General features: G+C 34.5%; 5 protein-coding genes across 6 annotated transcripts; all 5 read right to left on the bottom strand.

The window, feature by feature from the left end:
* Window positions 1-1,316: 1,316 nt before the first annotated feature.
* On the bottom strand, window positions 1,317-3,438 carry LOC140882062 (malate dehydrogenase, chloroplastic-like). Of its 2 annotated transcripts, XM_073287810.1 has the most exons (3): window positions 3,315-3,438; window positions 3,206-3,225; window positions 1,317-2,808 (listed from the first exon to the last, which is right to left on the bottom strand). In XM_073287810.1, exon 3 carries the CDS (start codon window positions 2,798-2,800, stop codon window positions 1,565-1,567), a length of 1,236 nt encoding a protein of 411 aa, XP_073143911.1. In that variant the 5' UTR covers window positions 2,801-2,808; window positions 3,206-3,225; window positions 3,315-3,438; the 3' UTR covers window positions 1,317-1,564. The 2 variants fall into 2 exon arrangements, with proteins under 2 accessions (XP_073143911.1, XP_073143910.1); XM_073287809.1 differs by having other exon boundaries at window positions 3,206-3,327.
* A 3,487-nt stretch (window positions 3,439-6,925) lies between these two features.
* On the bottom strand, window positions 6,926-8,539 carry LOC140882551 (geranylgeranyl diphosphate reductase, chloroplastic). The gene has a single exon (XM_073288617.1). The coding sequence runs from the start codon at window positions 8,499-8,501 to the stop codon at window positions 7,098-7,100; it is 1,404 nt and encodes a 467-aa protein (XP_073144718.1). The 5' UTR covers window positions 8,502-8,539; the 3' UTR covers window positions 6,926-7,097.
* A 3,811-nt stretch (window positions 8,540-12,350) lies between these two features.
* LOC140884095 (geranylgeranyl diphosphate reductase, chloroplastic-like) lies at window positions 12,351-13,986 on the bottom strand. The gene has a single exon (XM_073290761.1). It carries the CDS (start codon window positions 13,883-13,885, stop codon window positions 12,485-12,487), a length of 1,401 nt encoding a protein of 466 aa, XP_073146862.1. The 5' UTR covers window positions 13,886-13,986; the 3' UTR covers window positions 12,351-12,484.
* A 746-nt stretch (window positions 13,987-14,732) lies between these two features.
* LOC140884312 (geranylgeranyl diphosphate reductase, chloroplastic-like) lies at window positions 14,733-16,272 on the bottom strand. Its single transcript, XM_073291030.1, has one exon. The coding sequence runs from the start codon at window positions 16,185-16,187 to the stop codon at window positions 14,796-14,798; it is 1,392 nt and encodes a 463-aa protein (XP_073147131.1). The 5' UTR covers window positions 16,188-16,272; the 3' UTR covers window positions 14,733-14,795.
* A 6,466-nt stretch (window positions 16,273-22,738) lies between these two features.
* On the bottom strand, window positions 22,739-23,525 carry LOC140877115 (uncharacterized). Its single transcript, XM_073280642.1, has 3 exons — window positions 23,414-23,525; window positions 23,237-23,289; window positions 22,739-23,086 (listed from the first exon to the last, which is right to left on the bottom strand). The coding sequence occupies exons 1-3, from the start codon at window positions 23,499-23,501 to the stop codon at window positions 22,943-22,945; spliced, it is 285 nt and encodes a 94-aa protein (XP_073136743.1). The 5' UTR covers window positions 23,502-23,525; the 3' UTR covers window positions 22,739-22,942.
* Window positions 23,526-24,681: the final 1,156 nt, after the last annotated feature.

Consider the following 24,681-nt stretch of genomic DNA (forward strand, 5'->3'; position numbering starts at 1 on the left):
GTTTATGCAAACACCCTTATACTCTCACTGGAAAGCAGTCAAATGCATCTTGCGTTACTTACATGGTACTCTTGACTTTGGAATTCAACTTGGTGTTTCGCGTGATCTCAGTTTATCTGGTTTCTGTGACGCCGATTGGGGTAGTGATCCAGATGATCGCCGCTCTGTTTCTGGGTTTTGTTGGTTTCTTGGACATTCACCCATCTCATGGAGTTCTAAGAAACAATCTGTGGTATCTCGATCTAGCACCGAAGCAGAGTATCGCAGCCTTGCCAATGCTACGTCTGAGCTTTTATGGATTCGATCTTTATTAAGTGAGCTTCATATTCCTCCTGATAAAGTACCACTGTTGTGGTGTGACAATGTTAGCACAATTGCCTTAAGTGCTAATCCTATTCTCCATGCTCGCACGAAGCATCTAGAATTAGATCTTCATTTTGTTCGAGAAAAGATTCAGTCCAACATTGTCTCTGTTCGTCATGTTTCATCCTATGATCAGACTGCTGATGTGCTTACAAAACCTCTTTCTGCTGCAACATTCATCAGATTACGATCCAAGCTCAAAGTGCATTCTCATCCCCTGTTGAGCTTGAGGGGGAAAGTTAAAGACTCCAAGCCCAATCCATTAAATCCTTTGGACAAGCCCGGATAGTTTTGCAGCCCATTTAGAGCTTCGAGACTCTTCTAAAATACCTTTTCATTTCATTTGTTTTATTTAAGAGTTGTTAGATTTGTTATAACTGAATCCCTAGATCTCCTCCAAGTGTCACAAGATTATGGGTTGTAATAGGTTATTTAAATCATACTGTTCATCGTCATCAATCAATGAATGAAATCACATTTCTTCATTCTCATTCTTATTATCTAACTATAGGCAAATCAGAGGAACTTCAAGTTGCAACACAAGTGACAAGATGGATATATGATGCGAAGATTTAGCAGCTGTTGAGGGTTATCTTCCTTCACTTCAAGCTTTAAAGAACTCACCTTGTTTCTTCAGAGGATATGCAAACACTCTCGTGTTGTCCAATAATTCGGAATGTGGGAGGAGGGACTCATAAGTCAGGAAGAGGGAGGGAACTTGGTGGTGCAGAAGCAACTGATTGATGCATTCTGAATTGTGATCATCACACTGCATGCCTCGGTCTTACATTCTTGGTTATTTCAAATTAGAAGCATGGACTTTTATTTGTATGAAATCGATGTTTCAGCAGAATGAGTAGCACATTCAAATGTAAATTTTTTCATTCTTAATAGATTTTTTTTAACAGTATATATATCCTGTCATTTAAAAAAATTGCATAAAGGATGTTCTGTTATATACTTGTATATAATTTTATGTTTGCACAACTGCACTCTCATCAAGCATTTCAAACATCTAAATTCCCGGAGAACTCAACGCATTACTCGTTTTCTATTGCTGAAGTAACTTCAACACAGCAATAGAAGGAAAACTGTTCAATAAGTTGCCTACAAAAATGGAATGCAGATACATCAGATAAACCCGCAACGGCTGCACCCCTTTATTTTTCCTGATAGATACTGCTTCAACCAGCACTAAATTCTAAACAGCCACAGGCTGCTTCGGAACAAAAGCTACGCCTTTCTCAATGCTAGCCTTCAGTTCCGGCTTTAGAGCTTCCAATGCCTTCTGTTCGTATTCAGTTAATCCTTGAAGGATGGATGGAACGAAAGCCTCAACTCCGTTTCTTCCAAGCTTAATTCTTGAGGCAAAGAAAGGCAGTTCTGTGAGATCGGACTGGACATATGCACATTCGTAAACATCACTATCACCGTCCAGACCTCGGAGGGACGACTCAACAAACCGAGCTGCAGCATATGCCATCGAAAGAGTAGCTGACCCTGCTCCAGCCTTGGCCTCGACAACTTCTGTGCCAGCATTTTGAATCCTTACAGTCAATTCTTGCACTTCTTCGTCGCTAAAAGTGACAGACTGTTTGGTCTTTGACAACAGGGGGAGGATAGTAACTCCTGCATGGCCACCAATAACCGGGACATCAACATCAATAAGCCTCAGGTTTTTTCTTTGAGCGACGAAAGTATTGGCTCGAACTACATCGAGTGTGGTAACACCGAAGAGCTTCTTGGGATCGTACACCCCCTTCTCTTTCAAGACCTCAGCAGCAATTGGAACTGTCGAATTGATTGGATTGCTTATGATGTGAATCAAGGCATCAGGGCAGTTATCGGCAACAGCCTCTACTAATGTTTTCACTATGTTGGCATTTATGTTAAAGAGGTCATCTCGGGTCATACCAGGCTTTCTTGGAACACCAGCAGGTATGACAACGACATCAGCACCCTTCAAACTATTGGGGAGATTGGATTCTCCAGTGAAATCCGAAACCACCGAAGGTGTGTTGCAGTGACTCAGATCAGCCGTAACACCCTTCACGTTTGCTATATCATAAAGGTTTAATTGAGAAACTAGTGGTGACATTTTGATCAAAAGAGCTAGTGGCTGGCCTATACCACCAGCAGCTCCAAGAACAGCTACCTTGTAGGAAGCTTGAGGTTGAACATGATAGTACGTTCTGTTGTTATGCTTTTGGGATTTGTTGACGAAAAACTGCTTCAGAGCTGCAGTGCTCTCGCTGCCAGTGAACAAAGACTTCGCGTCAAGTTTTATGGAGGCTGCTGGTTTGAGGCCATTGAAACTAACAAGGTGGTATTCGGATTTCGAATTTGCACTCAATGCCTTGAGTTGTGAATAGGGGCCAACTTTTGAGCCAGCAGCTACGGCGGAGCCAATGGAAAAGGTGGTTGCTGATGTTGTCATCTCGCAACCTGAAATGACAAAAGAAATATGAAATTGCCAAGCAACAAGCCAACAATCAACAGCATAGACCAAGGCCACAGGAAAATAAGTTTAGGATTTAAGGATTAGAAGCTTATAAGTATCGTTCCCACATTTTCCGCTACTTTTCAATACTAACAATTTATTGGAAAATTGAAATCTTCCGAATACTGCAGTTCCGTGAAATTCTTAGCTACAAACCCACCCCCAAAACCCAGTTATTTCAACCTACCCCCCCCAAAACCCAGTTACTTCAGTTCTCACGCAAATCAATTTTAATAACAACCAGAGATTCATAATCCATTAAAATGCTACAGATCTTTAATTCGACGCAAATTAGCAGGGAAAAAAGAAAGATTTAAAGAACAAGAAATAGAGCATAATTACCTCTACCCGCGACACAGAACCTGGAGAGGACAGATTAATAAAAATCGTTAGATGAATTTGAATAGAAAAAAGGCAAGATTTTTACGGATGAGAGGGGATAGGAAGCTACCATAAGCTTCTCCGCCGCACAACTTTGTCTCAAATCCTTACCCCGGTCGTATGTATATTTAATAATTTAATACAAATTGTGTTATTGTTTCTTTTTTTATATATAAATAAAATGTGATTTGTTGGATATTATTTTATCAAATAGGGGCTTCTCGTTCATTGAAAAAAATTTATCGATCTTCATATTCAAACTAATTTCAAATTGACTAAAAATGCATTTTCTCTGTTTATTTGTCACATTAATCGTCACATCACATTCTTGATGATGTGAAATACTTTTGAAGAAAAAGGCCAATGAAGGAATATTCTCGATTCATGCAAAGGGTCCGGTCCTACTTACGGAATGTCGATTCCTATTTCTTTGTCAATCGAAGTTTCCCCGATATAATCATTAATCATCATTAGCAACTTAACTCAGTATTAAAATATGGAGAAAACGGTATTTTTAGTCTTTTAAATTTTGTGAGTACGTAATTTTGATATTTTGATATGATGTTCCGCTCAACAAGAGCTTATTGTTATTGAACCAACAGTTATTAGATTGGACCGAACAAAAGATAATTATGAACGAAGTGGACCAAAATAGAAACGAGTCCCAAAAACATGCGCAAAAAAGATAATGAAAATATACGCATCATTGTTCTAGAAGGCTTCCAAAGTTACAAATAGATGAAGGATTATGTCATGTGATCAGAAGAGCATACTTTTCATCTTTTTAGTTAATTATAAAAATTGTAATTCGCTTGTTGTTTTCTTGTTTTTTTTTTTAAATTGGAAGAAGTATAAATTGTAAATAAAGGGGAAAAGAGGGATATCGAGAATTTGAGATTGTTTTCTTGTTGAAGGAGTTTCGCATAGACTCAAATTGTGTTTGTTCTTATCATATTTTATGTAATTAAATTTCATTTTTAATTTTTTTAAAAAAATTCCCTTCATTTTAGTTCTTTTCCATTGTGTTGATGTATCACGCATTATTAATACTATATAACAACACAACATATATTAAGTTCATGTCAAATCGAAAAAGACGACAATTATCCCAAAAAAAAAAAACAGATAACGAAATAAAACAAAAATTAAACAAATAGAACACAAAAATCCCAAAAAAAAAAAAAAACACATATAAACAAAAAAAATCCTAAAATATAAGATATTGGATATTTAACACCGTGTACTATGATGCTATGCGATTAAGGTCAGTTTAATGGGTTTATGAGTTGCAAAGAGTAACATCCTAGGGTAATTTTTTTTTTTTTTAAAAAAAAACATCTTTGACATTTGAATGATATGATATAAATATGTATTATAATTTTTTAAATTAAATAATGTTCGTGTGAAATATCTAGAGATCGTATCAAAAAATTATCATCGTTTTTTATAGAGTTATTTGTACCAAACACTCCTGTGAAATATTAAAAATGCACAATTTTCTCATGTGAAATTTTAATAGGCATCTTCAATTCTAATCTTTTATAAAATTAGCACACTTAACCCTTCAGATGAGTGAATGTTATGCAGCCTCTCATGCGAATGGGCAAACATTTTGATATTTTTTTGCACTAAATACCCCTTTGAAATATTAAAAATACATATTCACCCTTTTAGAATATAATTTTTAAATCTATCAAACACATAATACACAATTTTTATTAAGATCCAATTATAAATATTTAGCAAACATTTTTTGTTTTATTAATTTTTATTTTTTATTTTAAATATATTATCATTAATTAATTATTTTTTAAAAACATAATATTACTTTATCTTGCTATCATTATTTTATTAAACTCACTTCGTATTTCAACTTCTCCATTAAACATTTATTCACAAACTAAGATTTAAATAATTTCAAGTACCAAAATATTGAATTAAATTGATAAGTTCAAACATATTATTTTTTCGATTTAGGACTGTATATTATTGAACCAATTTTTCGAAAATATGCATTGCACAATTTTTAATAAATAATAAAAAAATAACGTGGTTATATAATTCTTAATCGGAAAAGTAATATTCATAAACTTATCATTTTGGTTCAATATTTTGGTACTTTTAGATATTTAAATCATTACTTATGAATCATGTTTAAAGGAAAAGTTGAAAACACGAAGTTATTTGATAAAATAATGATAACGAGATAAAGTAATAATATTTTTTAGAAACAAATTAATTAAGAATTATAAATTTAAAATAAAAATAAAATAAAATAAATTACAAATGTTTGAAAATATTTTATAATTGGATCTTAATAAATATTGTGTATTATTATTTAATGCAAATTCTGCAATGCATTTTAAAAAATTTAGATTTTGGTTCAAAATATATAGTCCTAAATTGAAAATTAATATGCATGAACTTATTATTTTGGTTTAATATATTGGTACTTTTATGTATTTAAATATCGTTATGAATGCATGTTTAATAGAGAAGTTGGAAACACGAAGTGAGTGTAATAAAATAATGATAGCAAAATAAAATAATAATATTTTTTTAGAAAACAATTAATTAATCATAATAAATTTAAATTTAAAATAAAAATAAAAATTAATAAAACGAAAATTGTTTGCTAAATATTTTATAATTGAACTTTAAAAATTGTATATTATGAGTTGAATAGATTTAAAAATTATACTCTCAATGGGTTAAATATGTATTTTAAATATTTCACAAATGTATTTGGTGCAAAAAAAATATCAAATATTTGTCCATTCGCATGAGGGCGCGTGCGCAACAATCACTCATCTGAAGGGACGAGTGTGCTAATTTTATAAAAGGTCAATGTTGAAGATACCTATTAAAATTTCACAGAAAAAAGTATACATTTTCAATATTTCACAAGGATATTTGATGCAAATAACTCGTTTTTTATATAAAGATTAAACTAGTGCTCTATTTAACGGAGTCAGATACACAAAGATGACGAAACTAGTTGGTACAGGCCCAAATAGTAAATCGTTGAGCCCATCAAATTCAACGGCCCAAATATACTTTGGGTCAAAGCTAACGACACTTAACGAGTTAACGTAGGTAATACCTGACCCACTATTTGGGCCGACGGCTACTAAAATACCGATGAACTGAGTCCAACTCCGTCAACGAATTCTTGAGAATTCAACTATTCCGTTTTTAGCAAATTTTAGCTAGATAATGCTACATGTACACGGAGGATTATATGTTGGGTTACACAAGTTATTTGAAATTACATGATTATCATACAAGCATTTTTGAAAGATTTTTTCCAAATAAAGTGCAGGGATAATCATGTAATTTCAAGTGCATTGTGTAACCCAACGTGTAACCCTTTGTGTACATGTAGCATTACCCATTTTAGCAATCTTAGCAAACCCTTTGTTCCTTAATTATCATCACGAATTCGAATAGTAAAAAAAAAAATTGTATACTTCAATTTTTAGTGGCATTATACGTTGCAAAAATCAACAAGAGACCAACAGCAACTATCACAAGATATCGCGATGTAATGGTATTTCATTATGTGCGTGAGAAATTGATTCTGCTTATGTTTGGCGATGCAGTTTGTACATTCTTTCAATCTTAAGCCAATTCTGCTGCTGAATCACGGAATATTTAAGTTAGATGGAATGAAGAAATAATACACCAAATGGAAGCCTAAATTCAATCAAACAAACCAGTAACCAAAAGAAACAATTTTTTTTTTTTTGGGGATAAAAATATAGTTATTTTCTTCCTCAATTTCATCAAACATCATTAGACACGACAACATGTTGTATAACAACGATACAATTCGAAGAGATAGATAGAAGTCTCAGACAGTCAGCTTCTCCATCTCCTTCCTCAAAGCATTAGCCCTCACCAAACTTCCAATGGTATTCACAGCCAATTTCAAATCATCCAATGGGTTCCCAGGCACAACTTTCTTGTACAAATAGCTGTCGAATGTCATCTTCTGCACATATTCGTCCGCGCACATCTCTACGAAAGCTTCCCTCGCCGGATTCGATCGGTAAAACACCTTCTGCAGCACATCCAATACCTTGTATGTGGGCCAGTAAGTCTTGTCCCATTTCTCCAAGTAGACTCGAAGATCACTTTCGTCCACCATTCGCTTCCCGTTTTCGGATCCTTCCACTATGGCTTCCGCGCACATTCGCCCGCTTTTTGCTGCGAAGTATATCCCTTCGCCGGAGCATTTCGTCACGTATCCCGCTGCGTCTCCGACTAGTGCTACCCGTTCGAGGACTCTTCGGGGTCTCGGGTGTTCTGGGATTGGGTGCGCCTCGACCCGGATGATTTTGCCTCCTTCGATTTTGTCCTGCGCTCGGATTCTGGTGGCCGTTTGGAATTTCTTGATGTCTCCTTTGTGGGTTACGGTGCCGGTGCCCACGGCTACGTGGTCGCATTTGGGGAAAACCCAGCCGTAGAAGTCCGGGGAAACATCGTCACCGACGTACATTTCTGCCAGATCCTCGTAGTACTTCATTTTGGAATCGGGGATTCTGATGCGCTCTTGGAATGCGATGGCGTATTCGTAGTCGCCGGCGCCTATGCCTTTAGCTACGCGGGAGTTGGCTCCATCTGCGCCGATTACGGCATCCACTTCGATTGTTTTCTTCTCCCCTGCGCCACCGGATTTAGAATTGTAATCGGTGTAGTGCAGAACGTAGGGGGCGTTTTTCTCTTTAGGGAGGTCCATTTTCAAGAAAAGCCCGTTGACGACGGTGGAACCGGCGGCGGCAGCGCGGTCGCGCAGGTAGGAATCGAGCACTTCACGGCGGACCATCCCGATATACTCGTGTGGCTTGAGTGTTCGCCCAATGTCCACCGCCACATTCGACGGTGAGATCATTTTCATCTTCGTCACCCTCCGGTCAATGATATCCAACGGAAGGTCGAATTCTCCCACCATGCATAGCGGGATAGCGCCGCCGCACGGCTTGCAGTTGTCCATCTTGCGTTCGAAGAGGACAGTCTCAATGCCACCCTTGGCAAGCGTCTCCGCCGCAGAACCACCAGCGGGACCACCGCCCACAACAGCCACTCTGAGGTTGCGGCCAGTGACTCTTGGACTAGATTTCGATGCTTGGACACGCAGCACTTTGCGGCGGTGGGAAGGAACGGCAGGCTTGGTAGCAGCGGCGGCGGCGGAATGGCTGTCCAACGGCGTGGAGTGGCGGAGTCCGACGAAGGATTTGAGGGCGATGGAAGCCATTATTGAGATAGTTGGGGGAGTGAGAAGTGAAGTGCGGAGTTTTTGATGTAGAGATGGATCCTTAGCTGGATATGGTTAGATATAAGGGTTGGTGATCGTTGGATGGGTGACAACGGAGGGTCGAGATTGAATGATGATAAGAGTTATAGATTTTTGGAAGTGGACAATTGGAGTGTGGAGTCCTCTCCGGCCTCTCTACTTTTTTAGCTCTCCAACAATGAGAGGCTAAAATTTGGCCACGAGGTTTCTTCTTTGTTACGACCGTAAAAAAGAATTTTTACCGTGTATCCATTCCACGGTGAAGAATATTTTTCATATATTAAAATAATTTTTTTTTATTATTATATATTGTTTCGAGTACATTTCATCTTTCAACATCAATGAGTAACGGCGAGTTAAAGAGCCCATTACGTCTGTTTGGGATGTGGCAATATATTACAAGGTGCGAAAAGCATTCGGTCTCGGTTAGTATGTGATACTATTATAGAATCAAGTCGTTTTTTATTTGAAATTTAATCAAAAATATTATATACATGCATAGAAATCAAACCGAATTATAATAAATTCATTTCGATTGATCATTATGATTCTTCTCAATTTAACCTCGTCATAAATATTTGAAAATATTTATTTCATAAATTAGATGATGAAACTGATTATGTTTGTACCAAAAAAAAAAATTTACTGTCTATTGTTATTTATTTGGATGAACTTTCTCAATTCTTTACTTTTAGAAAAGACTAATGATCCGAAAGTGCGTTTAAATCAAATTTTTAAATAATTAAAATGAAAAATAACTGTATTATTTTTATTTTTCAATTTAATATATGGTAGTCGGTAATCTCAAGCTCAAGACGAATCTGGTTATACTGACCCCAAATAGGTCACATATATGGGCTTTAAATGCTATATATGCATGTCCCAAGTTTATTGTAAATGATATTTTACATTTGGGTAATATATCTATTTGGACTTTACTCAATATATGTTTGGGCTTTATAAATTACTTTATATATGTGGTCCAAATTAGTTGTCATATGATGATATCTTACTACTGTTATTCTTATATATTTTTGGAAACGTTATTTTCATTTCAAAAATGTTAATAATACAATTTGGTTGTGTTTACTTGTTTTGATAAATAAAAAATTACATAATTAATGCCAACTAATCCTATGTTTACTTGCAAAATTGAAAATAAGTATAAATATTTCGACCCGTTAATGAGAGGATTCACAGATGATTTTTAGCCCTAAATTTTTCATGGAATTATAAATCTTTACAAGGTGAGAGAGTAAATTTTTTTTAATCCATCCAACTAAACATATTATTATTTATCCATAAAAACTCTAAATCCTATCAAATTATCTTAATAATCATACTTTAATCTATCCTTACTCAATCCCATGTAAACGCAACCTTTATATATATAATTATTTTGCAGACAATTTTATCTTTAAATAATTACTCTTCTCATACGATAAAATTTTATTTACCAGAAAAAACTCAAATTCAATCATTCTATTTATCAACAACTAAAACTGAAAAATATCTACAAAATTTGTCATTGTTTTTTCCGTATGCATCAACAAAAAAATATTTTATTAATCTTAAATATTGATATTTTAGATAAGAAACTAAATAAAACACACTCCGGATATATAGAAACTTGGATTCAACCAACGAAGGAAACATCAAATTATGTTTTACCATGTTATTACACTTATCAATTATGTATTTATTTATGAATAAAAATTATTTTGGTACATGATCTATTCATAAAATGTCAAATTGGTACATGAACTATTAAAAATTATTTAATTGGTATATGACTAAGCTCAACGGTCAATTTTTCCCTTTACTTAAATTGTTTTTAAGTTGAATATTATTATTAAATTGATTAATTGAACTACATACATATCTTTGTATTTTAAATTATTATATTAATTACAATTATAAATATACATTCATATTTAATAATTACTATATTGTAAAAAGAATATTTATATCATGTATACGAAATAATATTCAACATAAAATTTGTAAATGATAAATGAAAAGACACACACATATATATAATTTTTACTTTGATTAATATGAGATAAACAAAAAATATCTTTTATTATATATTTTTAATATATATTATTTTTGAATATATAATTTATCAATTGTTATATGTGTGTGTATGTAAATGTTTGTATTAATTAATATTTACAATATTTCGTACAATGAGTATGATCTCTTTTTTATAATATAAATTGTAAATAAATATAAATTTATGCTAAAATCGTATTAATAAAATAATTTAGAAAAATAAAATGTTAATAAAAAATTAGAAATGATAGCTCCAAATGTTGCCAAGGAAAATCATAGTTTTCCGGTTGACCTAATTTGTCAATCTACATGACCTATGGCGGGTTAAAGAACCCACTGCGTCTTTTTGAGACGGGACAGCGTTACATACTTACATTGGTATGGGAACATTCAATTTTGTAGGTAATAATATTATCGAATCAAGTTATTTTTTTATTTGAAATTTAATCAAAACACTACATATGTATGCATAGAAATCAAGCCGAATTATTATAAATTCGTTTCGATGGATCATCATGATTTCTTTTCGATTCAATTTAGAGTATGTTCAATGGTGAGATGATATTGGTGATATGAAGTTGATAACTTCATTGCATGATGATGTTAGTGATGAAGACTTCATTGTGTGGTTCAACGAAAGTGAGATAATGTTGTAGAGAAGATGTTGAAATATTAAATTTTTATTCTATTAAATATATTTTTATTAAAACACAAAATAAAATTGTACAAATTGAAAAAATAAAACTACACATAATTAAATTTTAAAAACTACAAAAAATTAAGAAATACACAAATAAAATTTTATTTCATTAAAATTTAAAACTTGCACATAATTAAAATTATATTATTATTAATTTATATTTAATTTAAAATTATATATTATTAATTTTATTTTAAAATTATTTTTAATAATTTAAAACGGCCAGATTAAAATCTGGCCGTTAGATCTTTAGTTTTTTTTAAAAAAAAAGAATGCGGTGGGTACCGCATGAAAAAAAATTTAAAAAAAAAAAAAAAGCAGGGCTTCTTCGCGCGGAGGGTTTTCTTGCGAGGCCCACTACATCCTCGCAATGCGCACCGTGAAAGGGCGAGAAATGAAGATGGGCGTTCTTCAATTTATATATCTTCTCATTCCGTGAACACCACCACATCTTCAAAGCGACGTATGCATGGAATGTTATTAGGCTCAATTGATTTAGTCTATATCTGAATTTATTTTGAATATTTGTACTAACCTTACTATTTTAATTAAAATTATACACTTTATACTAACTATTATTATTATTATTATTATTATTATTATTATTATTATTATTATTATTATTATTATTATTCACTTGTGGAATTGACCTCCAAAGATTATACTTGAATCCCATAAAAATTATAATTGTTCTTTTTTTAAGAATATAATTAATTTTGATATACGAATTATCTATAAATAGTAAAATTGTTGCACAAATTATTGTAAATGACTTAATTGATATATGATGAAACAAAAAAAAAATCAAATTTACCTTTAGCCTAAATTGTTTTTAAATCAAAGTAAGATATATTAAAATGAATAATGTACACAATTTTATTTTCAAAGATTTGTTGATTAATTTAAAAATATTATGTTAATTTATTATATTATGAATATTTTAAGTTGGAACTCAAGTTGGAGTCAGTAATTTTTTTTTTTAAAAGAGAGAGCATATATAGCTAAAAAATATTTAATATATTATATTTTATCAGTATTTCTGTTGTGCTCTGCAACCACATTTACCATTTAATTATTAGGAAACAAATACAACACACAAGAAATACAAACTTGAAATTGAACCAAAAGATGAAAATATATGATTATTAGACACCACAACATATTATTATATATAGTAATGAAGGTTTAATTAATTAATAATACTCAGCTCCTCCATCTCCTTCCCAAAAGCATTCGCCCTCACCAAACTTGCAATCGTTTTCACAGCCAACTTGAGATCATCCAGTGGGTTCCCAGCCACAACTCTCTTGTACAAATAGCTTTCGAATGTCATCTTCTGCACATATTCGTCGCCACACATCTCTACAAATGCTTCCCTCGCTGGATTCGATCGGTAGAATACCTTGTGCAACACCTCCAAAACCTTGTATGTCACCCAGTAAGTTTTGTCCCATTTCTCCAAGTAGACTCGAAGATCACTTTCGTCCACCATTCGCTTCCCGTTTTCGGATCCTTCCACTATGGCTTCCGCGCACATTCGCCCGCTTTTTGCTGCGAAGTATATCCCTTCGCCGGAGCATTTCGTCACGTATCCCGCTGCGTCGCCGACCAGTGCTACTCGTTCGAGGACTCGTCGGCGTCTTGGGTGTTCTGGGATTGGGTGTGCCTCCACCCGGATGATTTTTCCCCCTTGGATTTTGTTTTGCGCTCGGTTTCTGGTTGCGGTTTGGAATTTTTTGATGTCTGCTTTGTGGGTTACGGTGCCGGTGCCCACCGCTACGTGATCGCTTTTGGGGAAAACCCAACCGTAGAAGTCCGGGGAAACATCGTCTCCCACGTACATTTCTGCCAGATTCTCGTAGTACTTCATTTTGGAGTCTGGGATTTTGATGCGCTCTTGGAATGCTAAGGTGCATTCATAGTCTCCGGCGTCTATGCATTTCGCTACACGGGAGTTGGCGCCGTCTGCGCCGATGACGGCGTCGACTTCCATTGTTTTCTTCTCCCCGGAGCCACTGGATTTCGAGCTGTAATCGGTGTAGTGCAAAACGTATGGGGCGTTCTTCTCTTCAGGGAGGTCCATTTTCAAGAAAAGCCCATTGACAACGGCGGCACCCGCGGCGGCAGCCCGGTCGCGCAGGTAAGAATCGAGCACTTCGCGGCGGACCATTCCGACGTACTCATGGGGCTGGAGTATTCGCCCCATGTCAACCACCACATTCGACGGTGAGATAATTTTCATCTTTGTCACTCTCCGGTCAATGATATCCAGGGGGATTTCGAATTCTCGGACCATGCAGAGCGGGATAGCACCTCCGCAAGGCTTGCAGTTGTCAAGCTTGCGCTCAAAGAGGATAGTCTCGACTCCCCCCTTGGCAAGTGTCTCCGCTGCGGAACCACCAGCCGGACCACCGCCGACGACAGCCACTTTGAGGTTGCGGCCGGCTAGTTTTGGACCAGATTTTGAGGCTTTTATGCAGTACTTGTGGGCCGAAACAGTATGCTTGGTAACCACAGCAGTGGAATGGTTGTCTACGGCCGTGGAGTGGCGGAGGCCAACAAAGGATTTCATGAGAGCTATGGAAGCCATTGTGCTTACAGAGTGGTTGGTTAGTTGGACTGGTACGATTCAAGGGCTGGACTGGACTTTGTATGTAACAACTACGGTTTTAATTGCTCTATAAAATAAAGTCTCATATATCAACTAAATTATAAAACAATCAAACGAATTTAAATTCCGTTGGAGCAAAAAACTGCACAATGTATATATATAATTAGGATATTGTATTAATTAAACCCAAAAGCTCCTTAATTTGAGTTGAAATTATTAATCAATTTTTTTGTTAAACGGGTCTATGATCGAACACAACACATTAAAATATTTTACCTCTTGCGTTCAAAGTATAAATTTCATTTCATAAAGTGTCAACCAAATTAACTTCAACGAGACGTAGTAGTACGCCCATGTGGTTGAGTCATGAGTTCTTTAATCACCCCATTACCGGTTTTCCTTACGGCCTACTTTCTGTGGCTTTCCAATTATGCACCAACATGGTGCGTGCAACAATAAATCCTACTACGATATGTCCATGTCAAAGATACAAATATTGATTGATTTCAAGTCGATTACTTTTTTTTAAAAAAGAAACACAAATTAAGGAAGACATTTTTTATGGTAAATTTTTCTCGTGTATATTGTACATAAAAATTTAGATATTTATATTCAATATAATATCAACGTCAAATTACATAATGCAAAACTTTTGGCTTCTTTCTAGTTTTTGGTTTTACCGTTTATATATATAATATTATTCCAACATCAAAGTTATATGGCTCGACTCTCACTCAAAGCTATTAATGATAAAGCGTAAATTGAATCAAAGTTTTATGAATTGAAACATATATAGATTCAACGGGGCAAATTAAGAAACAAAATATAATATAATTTAATAATTTGCTTCATATATCGATCAAATTAAGCTAAGCATGACCGGAAAAGATCAAACAATGATAAACTTGTCCATCTCTTTCCTCAAAGCATTGGCCCTCACCAAACTCCCAATGGTGTTCACCACCAATTTCAAATCATCCAAAGGATTCCCTGTCGCAACTCTCTTGTACAAATAGCTCTCCAATGTCATCTTCTGCACGTATTCGTCGCCACACATCTCTACGAAAGCTTCCCTCCCGGGATTTGATCGGTAAAATACCTTCTGCAGCAAATCCAAAACCTTGTATGTCGGCCAGTAAGTCTTGTCCCATTTCTGCAAGTACACTCGCAGATCACTTTCACCGATCATTCGCTTCCCGTTTTCCGATCCCTTGACAATGGCTTCCGCGCACATTCGCCCGCTTTTTGCTGCGAAGTATATCCCTTCGCCGGAGCATTTTGTCACGTAGCCAGCTGCGTCGCCGACTAGTGCCACCCGTTCGAGGACTCGTCGGGGTCTCGGGTGTTCTGGGATCGGGTGAGCCTCGACCCGGATGGTTCTGCCCCCTTGGATTTTGTCTTGTGCTCGGATTCTGATTGCGGTTTGGAATTTCTTGATGTCTGCTTTGTGGGTTACGGTGCCAGTGCCCACCGCTACGTGATCGCTTTTGGGGAAAACCCAACCGTAAAAGTCCGGGGAAACATCGTCTCCGAAATACATTTCTGCAAGATTCTCGTAGTACTTCATCTTGGAGTCGGGGATTTTGACGCGCTCTTGGAATGCTATGCCGTATTCGTAGTCACCGGCACCTATGTCTTTCGCTACACGGGAGTTGGCACCGTCTGCGCCGATCACGGCGTCGACTTCCATTGTTTTCTTCTCCCCGGCGCCGCTGGTTTTGGAGTTGTAGTCGGTGTAGTGCAAAACGTATGGGGCGTTTTTCTCTTTAGGGAGGTCCATTTTCAAGAAAAGCCCGTTCACGACGGCGGCACCGGCGGCGGCGGCACGGTCGCGCATGTAAGAATCCAGCACTTCGCGGCGGACCATTCCGACGTACTCGTGGGGCTTGAGTATTCTCCCGATGTCAACCGCCACATTGGATGGTGAGATCATTCTCATCTTAGTCACTCTCCGATCTATAATATCTAAAGGGAGTTGGAATTCTGGTACCATGCAGAGCGGGATAGCTCCTCCGCATGGCTTGCAGTTGTCGAGCTTGCGCTCAAATAGGATAGTCTCGATGCCCCCTTTGGCAAGTGTCTCCGCCGCGGAACCACCAGCTGGACCACCGCCGACGACAGCCACTTTAAGGTCGCGGCCAGCTAGCAGTACTCTTGGTGTTGGACTAGATTTTGAAGCTTTTATGCGGTGGTGGGATGGAACGGTTACGGCGGTGGAATGGCTTTCCACTGCCGTCGAGTAACGGAGGCCGACCAAGGAATTGACGGTGATGGAAGCCATTGCTGAGATTGTTGTTGATCCGGAGAGCACTGGATGGATGGAGTAATAATAATGGTGGGTGTGGAGTAATTATCTTTTGGGAGAAAATAACAAGAAGCAGTATGCTTAAATTTGCATGTGAGAATATATATATATAAGTAGAGTAAAGTTGATGGTATCATAACATTACTATCGCAAGTAATTAGACAACCTTCTGAGTTCTGAGTCTGTATGTAACATTATATGAACTTATTTAAATAAAAAAAATTAAAATCGGACTATTGAATATGTGATATTAAGAGACTACCCTGAGTGGCTGAGTGTATTTAAAGTAAGAGAAATAATTATTTTTAAATAGTGTTGTACAATTTATAAGTTAAAAGCAGTGTTCTAAAAAGCGTGCTTAAGCGTCGATTAAACGCGCTTAAGCATGGAGCGTGGAGAAAAAGCTCTGCTTTAAAGCAAAGCGGGAAAAAAACGGTCAAATCATAGTTTGATTGGATTAAGCGTAATTAAGCGAGCTTAAGCGTGATTAAGTGCGTTTTTTATATTTTTTTAAATTTTTTATTTTTTTAATTTTGAAGGTATGTATGTTTTTTTAAATAATAAATTAGTTTTAGAATTTAGATGTTTATTTTTTAAATTTTAATTATAATTAAGCGTATCTGACAATGATTTGGTCAATATTTAACATTTTTTATATGGTCTAATTGCAAAAACAACTAAAGATTGTAATTTTGATATTTTTATTATTTTATAAATATGAGAATAAATGCATTAGACTTAAATTTATCATATTTATGAATTATTTTATCTATTTATTGTTTTGAGATAATTAAAATTACACTAAAAATCAAAAACGCTTTTTCACGCTTACGCCCGTATTAATCCCGCTTAAGCCTGAAAAGCTTGGAGCTTGCCATCCATGCTTCGGACCGCTTCACGCTTTTTAGAACCTTGGTTAAAAAAGGCATTTACTTTAGCTAGACTTTTATAAATTTCATTGTTATTTAGCATAAACATTTATAGAGTTTTAAAAAATCATGTGATATTCAACTTTAACTTTTAAAAATTCTATAAAATTTCATAGATTTCAAATTTTTTAAAATAAGATCCCACGAACGTGGTCATTAAAGTATAAATTTTAAAGTACAACATACAATAATAAAATGTCAAGAATTATTTTTGTCTAGATATCTCATTTCATAATTCCATCAATTTTTTCCTCCTCCCTTCTTGTAAATTCATTAAGAAATTTTTACAATTTGAAATCAAAATAAATTTTAAAAAGCTAAAATTTTCATTTTTTTTTTGCGTAGAAAATTTGAAAATTATTTTTTAATTTTTAATACATAACTTAATACATTAAATTATAGTAAAAGATAAACAAAAAAAATCATAACGTCATTTTTTAATTTTTAAATAGGGGAACAAGTACGAGACAAAAGTGAGAAAAAAATAACAACTATTTCTATTTTAGTTTTTTTTTATAAAAAAATACAATTAGTATTTTATTATGTAATTGATAAAAATAACTTGCCTTTAATTAAATATATTAATTATAATTATTTTTATTTTATAAATTCTAATCTTAAAATTCTAATAGTACATATAAAAATCATAAAGTTTGCACCCGAACAATCTCTTCTCGATAATTACACCTCTTGTAATCAATGAAAATCGAACTCATGACCTTCACTCTTATAGCAATTGTAGTACCGAGCTAGTGATTGTTGTTTTATCAAAAGTTATAGCTGGTGGTAATTGTGCAACTCAAATATTTTAAGGAAAAATGTTATTTTTGGTTTAACAACTTGCCCATTTTTTTTTTATTTTGGTACATTAATTTTTCAAATTTTGGTTTTGGTATACTAATTAACTTTTAATTTTCAGTAATTTTGGTCTAATTGCTGACAACTTGCCCATTTTTTTATCTTTTAAACCGCACACCAGTCTAAACGCTATAGTTCAATCGTTCTACTAAGCAAAAATAATTATTGCAACAAAAAGATTATAATAGACCAATTTATTTGAAAACCCCAATGTTATTTGAACGAAAAAAAAACTCACAAAAACAACAACGTTTTTTTCTATGTTGTCAAATCTAACAATAACGCTTTTACAGGATTGTCTTTTTCATAAACGACAACGCTTTTTATGCGTTATTTTTCTCAAAAACGACAACGCTTATTATGCGTTAAGTCTTTACCAAAAACGACAACGTTTTTTAAGCGTTGTTTTTTCAAAAAATGACAACGCTTTTTTAAGCGTTGTGTTTTCCCAAAACGACAACGTTTTTTAAGCATTGTATTTGAACGAAATCTTTTATAACATTGGCTTTGACAAAACTTTTACAGTGACATTGACAACGCGAAAAAATGCGTTGTCTTTTACCTTTTTCTTGCAGTCTATTAAATGATAACAATAAGAAATCTCCTTTTGAAAAATTAATCGTGTTCTTTGATTTAAAAGTTTTGAGAAAATCGTGAATGTGTTATTTAAAATCGAGCAATATATGTAATAAAAAATTATATATTTATTTTTTCAAAATTCTTAATTAAGGGAAACCTAAAATTTAAAATATTTGCAATGGAGATAGATGGAGACACGGAACCAAAAGAGACGGTGAATAGTGAAGACACTTTGATAAGAAATATTTATTTTTAAAAATAACACTTTGCTCCCTTTTAATTTAGTCAAAAACTCTATCGTCTCACTAATTCTAAAATAAGAGTTTTTATAATTTACTAATTATCCATATACCCGATCCAAAGACACAATTAATGTTCAACCAAATCTTTTGCTATTAATATTCGTTTGAATACTACATTGAAAAATTATAACATTAATGAAATTTTCTCCTCTAATGACATTTTCTTACTTCGCCCACAGGCGGAGTCAGGATTGAAAAATATCCGGGGCTGGCTGACTGGCTCCGTCTTGTGTTAGACAATATATATGTATGAAAAGTCAGTTAAAATTGAACCGAACTTTCTAATTAATAATTTTTCAGTAAAACGAATCGATCAAACTTTACTATATATGAACACCAAAAAAATAAAAAAAAAACTAATATTTTGATTAGTAATCAAATTAAACGATCTCGATCTTTTTAAAAAAAAAATTCAAGTTCTACTTAAAAAGTATAGTTAAAAATTGAATTATATAAATTTAAATTATTTATTAAAATATATATTTTCAAATCTAGTTATATTGTCGAATAAAATTCCAAGATTATTTAAGCTCGGTGGCCCAAAATTTTTAAAAAATTTTATATTGACAAAAATTTTAAAATGAATTTTAAGTGTTATTTTTGGGGTTAATGTTATATTAGCCCGGGTAATTCAATTAAAAAAATGAAGTAGCCCACCTTTGAGTTCTCAAAACTAGTCCAAAAAAAAAATAATGAAACGAAAAATGAGTTGTTTTTTATGTTTATCCTTGTCTTAGTGTCATATTTTTCACTCTCTATCTTCTAAAGTTCTCTGACATTATAATGTTTCCACTTTTATAAAGTATATATCGACCAAACAATTATGAAATTTGTATATTCGCTGAAAATTTTTTAATATTCTTGTAACTAATTTTGAGACGATTTTTTCAATAAAAAACTTATTATTTTTTTCTACAAAATGGTGTTTTCAACTTCTATAATATTTAGATTTCTCCCTAAAACGGGAATTCTTCCACCATGCAGAGCGGGATGGCACCTCCGCATGGCTTTCGGTGGTCTAGCTTGCGTTCGAATAGGACAGTCTCCACGCCCCCTTTGGCAAGTGTCTCCGACGCAGAACCACCAGCAGGACCACCGCCGACGACAGCCACTCTGAGGTTTCGTCCAGCGACGCTTGGACTAGATCATTTCGAGGCGTTTATTGGGAGGTGGGATGGAACGGCTGCAGGCTTGGTGACAGTTGCGGTGGAATGGCTGTCGAAAGTGGCGGAGGCCGACGAAGGATCTGAAGGCGATGGAAGCCATAGCTGAGATTGTTGGGAAAGATGGGTGAATTAGCGGGTACACTGAGGGCATCTTATGGAATGCCAACAAAATGATGCACTGCATTTTACGTTTGGGGATGATGCGGTAGCTGCATGCGCCATTTGGCGCAGTTGATTCACCTTTTTTTTTTTTTTTTTTAAACTTGATTGAATTTTATTAGTTTTTAAAACAATATAATCTTTAATTGATTATTGAAACTAATAAAATTAATTTATAATTATAATTTTATTTTCTTATATTTGTATAATGTTATTTTAATAATTTATGAAATATTCATGAATTATTGAGTTTTATATTCGATGCATAAGTTTAATGATTTTCAAGTTAAAATGACACGATGAGAGAGTTTTTATACAATAGAGGTTCCACTGATATTAGGAGGTTGCAACTGCAAGCATTGGGCTGTGTAGCCTGTGTTAACCTGAGAACTTAAAAGAGCCAATTAGCCCATATATAATTATAGAGGGATAGTTAGAGAAATAATGTGAGGATTATTATTATTTTTTTAAAAGAAAAAGTTTGATGAATGTTTTCAAAAAAAATTCCCGATAATTGCTCATGTTAAATCTATTCCCACCGCACATTGAATTAAAGTGTGGTTTAATTTCAAATTTGTGAATTGAATCAAAGATATATATATATATATATATATATATATATATATATATATATAAAAGTTTTAAGCTGTCCAACAATTCATGTCTACCTCGTCTCCGACCACTAAAACCCGGTACTGGTTTTTAGTTGTTTTTTTTTTTATTTTTCGCATCATTAAAACACAGTACCAGGTTTTAGTGGTCGGGAACAAGTTAGACATCATTGGTTGGACAACTGAAAATTTATATATATATATATATATATATATATATAAAAAGTGATGTTCCCTGCACCCTTGAATGAAGGGGAAAATGGGGCGCCAGCCTAGTTGGAGCCCCACCTCATTTTTCTTTTTTTTAAAAATAAATTTGGGCCCAATTTTTCTGCCCCTTCTTCCTTTCGTCTTCTGGAAGAAGACGTTGTACGGATGCCGCCGCCTCCACCGCCTTCCTCCATCTTCCTCCGTCGTTCTTCGCCGCCGGTTCAAGCCCGTCTACGGCCCCCAACCACCACCTTCACCTTGGACTCATCTTCCTTCCGAATTTGAAGAACCTCTGCCACCAGTTGAAACACCATGGCGGCCGCCCCAACCACACCACCACCGAGACCTCCACCTCAGCTGGCGCCACAAACCCAACCATCCAAGCCGACTAGCCACCCCATGTCCGACCACCACTCCCAACCACGCCAATCCGGGCACCATCACCACCCAAATCATCCCGGCCAGCCACCCCGAGATCGAGACCTCCGCCAGCACCATGACCAATACCACCACCAGACCACCGAGACCTCCACCAGCATCACCACCACCACCGCCCCCGATTGTTTTTTCACAGATCGAGCTTCTCCTTCCCCAGATTGCAACGATGAATGAAATGGGTTTTCAGATGTGCTTTGTAACATCAAGGAAAGCCACGTAACACAAGAAAAATTAAAAATTAAAAAAAAAAAAAGAAAAGGCCATGTGGGGTGCCATTTTCCCCTGCACCTATATATCCAAGAGAAGTTTTCGGCCGTCTAATCATTTCTGCCCAACTCGTTCCTAGTTGTTTTTTTTTTATTTTTCACATCACTAAAACATGGTACCGGATTTTAGTGATCAGAAATGAGTTAGACATCATTGGTTGGACAGCTGAAAATTTATATCATAGCCAAAATGGTAAATCAAGATTGTATTATATCATATGTAGAGACAAGGTCTTAACTCTTAACCAACAAAAACCACAAATTTACACTCCAATGGATAGATTCGAAAATGTAAATTGAATATCAAATACAAGTTGAATAACAAAATTTTTTTTCCAATAAATATATTAGAAATGACTATAAAGTCAATCAAAAGTATTAAAAAAAAACTTTATTGTTACTGCAAAAAAAAAAAAACATCACACACACAGGTATATATATACATACGTGATACATTACATTGGAGACTGGATTCTAAAATCTACCACATTTTCCCTATAATTAATAAAAGAGATCGTGCCATCAAACAAAGATACTTTTCCCCTTCAATGCAAAATTAGTGAACTCAATTGTATCAATTCAAAATTAATTGATGGAGACCTAATATTTTTCACTCGACAGTGAAAATACATTACACCAATTTTGAATGTGCACTAAGGAGAAAGTGCGCACCACCTCAAAATGCACTTCTCCCATGTGCACTTAACATAAATTAATCAACATGTTGCTCAATGATATTTTCATTACAACAAATTAAATAAATATTTTTTTGCAAATTTTTTTTCATATGGAAACCGAAAAGTTGGTCTTCCCTACTTATTCAAGAGCCTTATTAATTATTATATTTCTTATAATCATAATTTCAGCTAGCGATCGGCAGTAGCACGCACAAATCATAATGAACGTACAAGACGCTATTCACATGATCAAATTAACTTTCATTAGACATTCACACCAATTTTTGGACCATTGACGACTTAGTTCGATATAAAATCAGAGTAATTAACTCTCATGAATATCTACCGGTCGATAATATAATTAATACTCTAGATGTCATTTCTCGAAATTTTGTTTCCAACTTAGCATCGATCGATCATATTACAACAACAAACACAATCAACGATTCGACGGCCCCATCGCGCAATCAACGTACTGATTGTAGCTCGAATTCCGGATTGAAGTATGTGAAAGACACGAAAGATGGATTAGTACTTCAGCAGTCGAGACAGCCTCTGCCAAGTTGAGTTCTTGGAGTGTGGCGATTATTAGCCCCGGACCCTGGATAGTCATTAATCACCTCTATTTCCAACAATCTTCTCTTTTTTGTGTTTAATTCCCACCTTTCACCTTTATTTTCCTGCATAAATCATGTTATACCCAACTGAATAGTGTTTCTTTAAAATTTTTAGGATTAGTTTTTAAAGGACAACTTGAGATTTAATTCATCAAAAAGAAGAAAGATCAAGAAAAGCATTGCCAAGCTAGCAAGCACATTATATATACATACCTTGTCTGCAATTGATCCATAACTTTGAGATTTCTGCACGAGATTTCCACTTCCTGCAAATAGGAAAAAAGTTTATAATGCCATGCTAAATCATCAGCTACCGCGCGACTATATATATGATCATGTATATATTAAAGATTTATGTGGGAATTCAAAAGTTAAAAATTGCTAGCTTACTTGTAAATGGGATTGCACCACTCAATCCAAGAACGCAAGAAAAGCACAGGATAACCAGCAATAGTCGAGCACTAGAAGTAATGTCCATGTACGCCGAATTAAGCAAATTTGAACCATACGTAGGCACGGACTCACAAAATCTTATATATATATATATATATATATATATATTCTAAAAAAATAGTAAATTAAGTGGTGGAACACTTTATATATTTAATTTAATTAGTGGGACTGGTTGTTGCTGCAATAAAATGAAAGAAAGTCAAAAAGGGTGTTGGCATGGAGCACAAGATCATCATCGCCATCAAGCATGGATACTATTTAATATGTATGGGGTATTTGGAACTTGATTGGATTTATTAGATTGAAATGATACTGCATATATAACCAACAACATGGATATTAATAGATAGTCACAATTAGAACGGTCCGATTTGCAATTGGATAGATCACATTCATCCACATTGAAGGGGTAAATTATGAGATTGATCTTTAATTTTTTTTTTTTTTTGGTGACCAAATATTGATCTTTGATTAGTTAGTTAAAATGGTCCAATAAGCTTTGGATTTCGTATTTTGGTTATGTAAGTATTCAATTTTGGTTAGTTTTAATATTATAAATTAGGTCATATTTTGGTTTTTATTCTTGTTTCATTAAGTACTGTTAAAATAACTTTTTGGAAAAATATTGACATGAGACTAGAAAATGTTAATGTAGCATCTAGAAATGCTTACGTGTCTGGCTTCGTGTCAACGCTCAATAGAAAAAGACTGATAACAAAATACAATCTAACTTATATATAGAACCAAAACACGTAAAACGGACAAACTTACAAAAATATTTTGGCTATATTATCCCTATAATTAATGAGTGATATAGATTTAATTCTATAACACAATATTCGTAATTTCATACATCCCATAGCTAGCAAGGTCGTGGATCTTTAGAAATGGATGCAATATAAATTGTTGTATTGATGTAAAAAAAAAAAAAATCATAAGCATCTTAATTAAGATATAAATTAAGGATCATGCTACATATATAAATGAGATTACATTTTACATATGAAATTTTCCATAAATTAATTAGATGAACAATGAAGTGTTCATGCGATGGAAAAAAAGAGGCTAAATTCGATACTTCTGAAAGTGGAAACTTGGACTTTGATTTGTAGTAATGCATGTAAGAAAAGTCAAAATTTTAAAGTCTTGCCGAATTGGAAGATGACATCCAAATTTCGGTCACACTGGATTCATCAATTGACATA

Source organism: Henckelia pumila, chromosome 2 (assembly GCF_033568475.1).
Source record: "Henckelia pumila isolate YLH828 chromosome 2, ASM3356847v2, whole genome shotgun sequence".
NCBI classification, from domain to species: Eukaryota; Viridiplantae; Streptophyta; class Magnoliopsida; order Lamiales; family Gesneriaceae; genus Henckelia; species Henckelia pumila.